The 5,786-nt window shown below is 35.6% G+C and overlaps 1 protein-coding gene across 1 annotated transcript; it reads left to right on the top strand.

Moving 5' to 3' along the window:
* Nucleotides 1-4: 4 nt before the first annotated feature.
* LOC104406380 (pumilio homolog 2-like) lies at nt 5-5,488 on the top strand (the record flags this gene model as incomplete). Its single annotated transcript, XM_010015338.1, has 5 exons — nt 5-124; nt 1,746-1,871; nt 2,882-3,003; nt 4,271-4,463; nt 5,203-5,488. Coding segments are annotated over 5 exons (693 nt in total), but the record flags the coding sequence as incomplete, so codon positions are not given.
* Nucleotides 5,489-5,786: the final 298 nt, after the last annotated feature.

Genomic DNA, 5,786 nt, shown 5'->3' with positions numbered 1-5,786 from the left:
AGAGTTGGATGGTCATGTTCTGAAATGTGTGAAAGATCAAAATGGAAACCACGTTGTGCAAAAATGTATTGAGTGTGTTCAACCCCAGTCGCTCCAGTTCATCATTGATGCATTTAAAGGACAGGTAGTGTCAACAGTTCATTTCCTTTTCTGTAGGGTTGCTTTGACTTGCAGATCTTTCTCCATCATTTGCATATACAAGATAGTGTTTGAAGCTTTGCAGTCAGCTTGTTTTAAGTAGGATGAAAAAGAGATGATAAAATGTAAAAGCTGTCAGAGAAGTTAACGCTGTAAAAGATGAATCTCTTGGAGATAAGGCTCTAGAAAACCTGTTTGGGTTTATTATAAATATATCCAATGGATGTAATACAAATACATAAAAGGTATTTGGCTTAAGGCCAGGCTTTCCGTTGGAGTCTTGTGATAATGCCATTTTAAATTTCCTTTATAACTTTTAAGATTGTCATTTTTGATGTAATAATAAAGCAGCTGCTCTCTAGTATTTATTTTTCATTAAAATTCCCATTTTCTTCTGTTGCAAGCCCGTCTCTCAGTGTTTCCCAGTTAATGTCTATCATTAAGGAAAGAACTTTGAAGAACTATGTTAGTGTGTTCCCTACATATGGACTAGTGTTAAATAAAGGGGGATGGTACTTGTTTATTTAAGGTTGGGGGGTTTGTTTCATTTCCAAAAAAAGTTATTAAAATAAGATTGATATTGTGCTGCAGGCTAAAGAATATGCTGCAGCTAAATGAGATTTTAATACTTTAACTTTTATAGTCTCAAGAAGAATTGTAAAAATCTTACTAACTTGGCTATATTACTAGATTTTACTTTAATGGATGGCCAAATGTATTTCTTAACAAAATCTACAATATCCTTCTCTCACATTTTACACAATAGCAATACCTGAATTTATTGTTGTACATAGTAGTAAATGGCATACCAAGGTTTGTAAGGTCAGGTCTTTTTACATCAAAAGTGTATATGGGGTAGATGAGATGCAGTTTCTTAACTGTAAATAGAGTCCCCTGACTAAAATGTGTCTGTTTATTTACTGGATATCCATCCTCAGCTCCAAGTTTGAAGTGGCAAATGACAATGAAATGCCACACTTATGTCATGTAATAAGGCGTCTCTTTCACTCTCATGCATCGTTTGGATCAGTATCTAATCAGACAAGATTCTGTGTTCAGTTCTGCCCAATATTGACTCATAAATCTTCTGAATTAATCCCTGAAACACAAACCTGGCTTCTGCAGAAGCAAGCAAAAGGAATAAGCAAGATTTTGACTGTATGTTTTGAATATTTATTCACAAGTTTGTAACTGGGAGCCTGTTGTACATGCTGCAATGTAAAATTAGTGAAAATCAGCCACAATAATTGAACTTCTTATAAATGTCAAAAATCTTAAATTTGAAAATTAACTATGAAGTTAAAAGGAAAATTTGAAAGGTGAATAGTGCCTAACTAAGCGTCGTACTTCCTGGCTTTCCTTTACAGCTAAGTGTGCTGTAATGAAAACTTGGGTTCTTAGTTGTATAATTGCTGGAGTCCTTGACACACACAAACCTGCATTTTCATCTTTTTCTGACTTTCACTGGAGATGGAGTTCTGATATTGGCAGGCAAAACCTTTTTTTCTAGAAGTAGTTGGCATGTTCAGTTCTATTTTGAACACGGTAATATTACTATATCTGTAAACTTCAGCCGGTTAAACTCCAGTTTGCTATCCTATTTTAAGGTATTTGTACTTTCAACTCATCCATATGGTTGTAGAGTAATTCAACGTATTCTAGAACACTGTACTGCTGAGCAGACTTTGCCAATCTTAGAAGAACTGCATCAACATACAGAACAGCTAGTGCAGGTTAGTGCGTGTGTTCATTTTTAATGTGTTTCAGAGCTGGGTGTTGCCATAATTTATTCCTATGTGTTAGTTTTAAGAAATAATTTAAATGCATTTGCCTCTTCCTAGTTTTGTAGATGTTCATTTTTGGGGTTTTGTTTTTTTTTTTTTTTCTCCCTTCCATAGTTTTAATGAAAATGAATTTGGAAGTTGGGAGGCAAAGAAGACATAAAAAGCCCTTCTGTTACACTTTTGACTGTAGCTTCAAATACACATTGTAAATGCATGGAGATAATGTATTTTTTTATTGGAAAGATTGCCTTTTTGTAGTTTATCTTGATTCACTCACATGTTCTTCAGATAACTTCTGATAATGTCTGAACACAAATACAAAAATATAAATGTTGCGTATTCTTACACAAATAGGGCATCTTTTCTAAAAGAAGGCAAAAGACTTTATACGGCATCATTTCCTGTCTTGGTTTCAGATGAACAGAATAAGTGCTATAAGTGGCTTTGAAATGGAATCAAATATTTCATCAAATATTTGATTTAAATATTGAATCAAATCAAAATCCTGGAAGGGACTTGGTGTTCAGTAGGAACTTCGACACATAAAAAAGCCAACAATTGCCTTTTCTACATATTCAGTCTAGTTTATTTCTCAGTGGTTTCTTGTGTATACAAGACTAGTTAAAACATTTTGGGGAACCAAAGTTCAGGGAGATACTATGGCTATTAAAGAATGATGATCTTAATTTTGAGATCTTCCTTCTGTAAGAGGATAAAAGGTATTCCAGCAAAATGCTGGGTTTACAGATTATTTACATTTGGCATGTAAATTTTGTGGTCCATTTAAGTAATTCTCCATGCAGTATTTCTTGCATCACTTTGTTTCTATAATGTTGACATTATGGTGTTTTTCCTTATATCTGTGCAAATAGTAATTTGAAAGTTTACATAAATACACAAAAGATGTGTGGATTGCTTGTTATGAACACAATAGAATATTGAAGTCATCTTATTTTCAGGATCAATATGGAAATTACGTTATTCAACATGTACTGGAGCACGGCCGTCCTGAAGACAAGAGTAAAATAGTTTCAGAAATAAGAGGAAAAGTTCTAGCTCTTAGTCAGCACAAATTTGCCAGGTATTGCACAGCCTTCGCATGTTAAACATTCACTGATTTTTAAAGCTGTAGTGTTGGATTTATTGCGTTATAAAAAGGGGGAAGGGGAGGTCAGACATGTAATTTCCCTCCGGAAATCTCGTATTCTTAGAGATGAATGTTAGTGGTATTTTTATACTAGATTTGGGGAAAGGAAAGTGCTGTTCTGTATCAAAACAGAGAAAATTCCGTGCATTTATGGGATGGGTTTTGTTCACCTTGTACAAGTGCAGGGAATGGGTTCCAAGTCTCCCTGTGTACATCCCCAGAGACAGGTGAAAAGCTTTCCTAGAACTTGCTTGGTACGTGGGACTTCCTTGATAAACTTGTTTGATAAACTGGGAAATTCTTACCTGTCCAGCCAAGCCATTTACAAGTATAAGAAGGTTACCTTAGAAAGTGCTGGTTCAGCCTGGCAAGGATTTTATGCATTAGGAAGTCTGAAAGGCTATTGTAGGAGTCCTGAACTACTCTGAAATCAGAACCTAAAAGTTATCCTTCAGTGTTTTGAGTTGGGTTTTTTTTCTTTTCCCTGAATTGTAGATTATGTGCCTTTTGCTAAGGGAGCCACACCTCAGAATTCATCCCAGATGATTTAGTGAGACTCACCTTGTCAATAACATGAAGTAGAAAAGCACTGTGACATTATGGGGGTGTTTGTTTTAAAAATCAATTGTATATAAACTGACGAGTTTATCTGGATTTTAGTTTTCTTTGCTTAAATAGAACTGCATAATTTCTAAAGCACAAACACAGGACCAGAATCACTTTGCTGTCTGATGAGCAGTGATGGCCTTTCCAGCTTTTGAAATACCTAGAACGTCAGAGACCACCTTTACAAAAAGAAGTATTTGCAGTATCTCTGATCTTTATTCAAAAAACAGAAAGCCTCATATCTGGCTTTCTCTGTTGTGCCTTAAAAGGGCCTGCAACCAGAACAGATGTACTAGAATACATCTGCAACCTAAGGTCCAGTATATCTGCTGTAGGTCCAGTGGAAAAATCTCCCACATAGAATAATTATCAGGAATTTTTTTTGTTTTTGTTTTGTTTTGTTACATGAGTAGGGGTGTATAATGCTTTAGCTTCCTTAATCATTACAGACCTAAGGTTTGGAAATCAGGACTTGATCCACTTATAGCATGCTTTTTAGTTGTGTTAAGTCACTTGAACTGTTCAGATAAATTTATAAGTGCTGCTTAAGAGTGTTACATCCAAAGTAACAGAATGCATTTGTCTTATTTTTCAGCAATGTGGTAGAAAAATGTGTAACTCACGCTTCTCGTGCTGAGCGAGCTTTACTTATTGATGAGGTCTGTTGCCAGAATGATGGTCCTCACAGTGCCTTATACACCATGATGAAGGACCAGTATGCCAACTATGTTGTTCAGAAGATGATTGATATGGCTGAACCTGCTCAGCGGAAGATAATAATGCACAAGGTACATTTGTATGTGGTTGTGTTGGTTCAGAAAACGTCTGTGCTAATTTTTCCACTAGAATACCTTTCCTTCTATGTATAAAACTCGCTAGTTCTGTAATCTAGAACTTGATGTCTAAACATTAAATTCAGTGGAGCTTGATAAAGCAGAATACGTTCAGGTATCTGAGCACTATGCTAAAAATGGAAATCCACAGAGGAGTTTCACAAGTTGGATTTCATATCCTCCATTCGTACCAGCTTTTCTGTGAAAATAATATGAAAATGTACTATCTGTCATCTTTATTAATGTAACAGAAGAAGTATAGGTTTCTCTTTTTATTTGCTGGTTGCTGGTATTAATGAATTCTGCAGTTCCCCCGAAAGATATTCCTACCCTTCCTAACATACAGGCCCATTTTCTACTTAAGAATAACCAGACATGGACAAAAGTGCTGTTGCCATAGTTGCCATAAGGCAATGAAACCCAGGGCCTGTATGTTCCTGCAGGAGCTCTGCTTCCCCCAGTCACCAAGAGGGCTCCCCCACAAGAGGCCTCCATCCCTTTTCCTGTGAAAGGTACAGCAGTTGTTTGGTGAGTCAGAATCACCAATTGGCATCTTTCCAGAAACTTCCAAAATTTTGAAATACAGGCTTCAGATGTTTTTTTGTTTCTTACATAATATTTTTAAAGTGTAGTAAGTTCTCCTTATAATTTTTGAGGGCAAGAGAAAAAAGCTGTAACATACTTCTTCTTCCAGATTCGACCCCACATCACAACTCTGCGTAAATACACCTACGGCAAACACATTCTGGCCAAGCTGGAAAAGTATTACCTGAAGAACAGTGCTGATCTGGGGCCAATTGGTGGACCACCAAATGGGATGCTGTAAAAGGCAAAAAGAAATGGAAGAAAAATGGAATTGTGAATGATCAAAGCATACAACTTAACTATAAATGTTCTGATTTTTTTAAATCTATTTATTGACTTTGTTCATCCATTTGTAAAATTTTTATTCTTGTGTATATTTTTGGGGAGTGAATTATTAAAAAAAAAAAAGAAAAAATATCTCCAGCCCTGATCCGGAGACCTATCAGATTGGATGGCTGGCAAAGCACAGAATGCCTGTATATGATGTAATTGTATCAAAATAGCTGTCACATATTTTGTAAATTTTTACCTTGTAAAGTCACTGAGATAGTTTTTAAAGGGAAAAAGTACAGTATTCTTTTAATACACTGGCTTGCAATCTGGTAGGTCTACCCAGCATCATAGCACAACAGGTTTATAGAGTTGTATATAGAATTAATCCTTATTTTTTCCCTTTTCTGTGAAGTCTTTTAT

This window comes from Nestor notabilis, unplaced genomic scaffold, assembly GCF_000696875.1.
Source record: "Nestor notabilis isolate BGI_N333 unplaced genomic scaffold, ASM69687v1 Scaffold31825, whole genome shotgun sequence".
NCBI lineage: Eukaryota > Metazoa > Chordata > Aves > Psittaciformes > Psittacidae > Nestor > Nestor notabilis.
The sequence above is the reverse complement of the archived record's forward strand: the minus strand, read 5'-3'. Positions and strand labels throughout refer to the sequence as shown.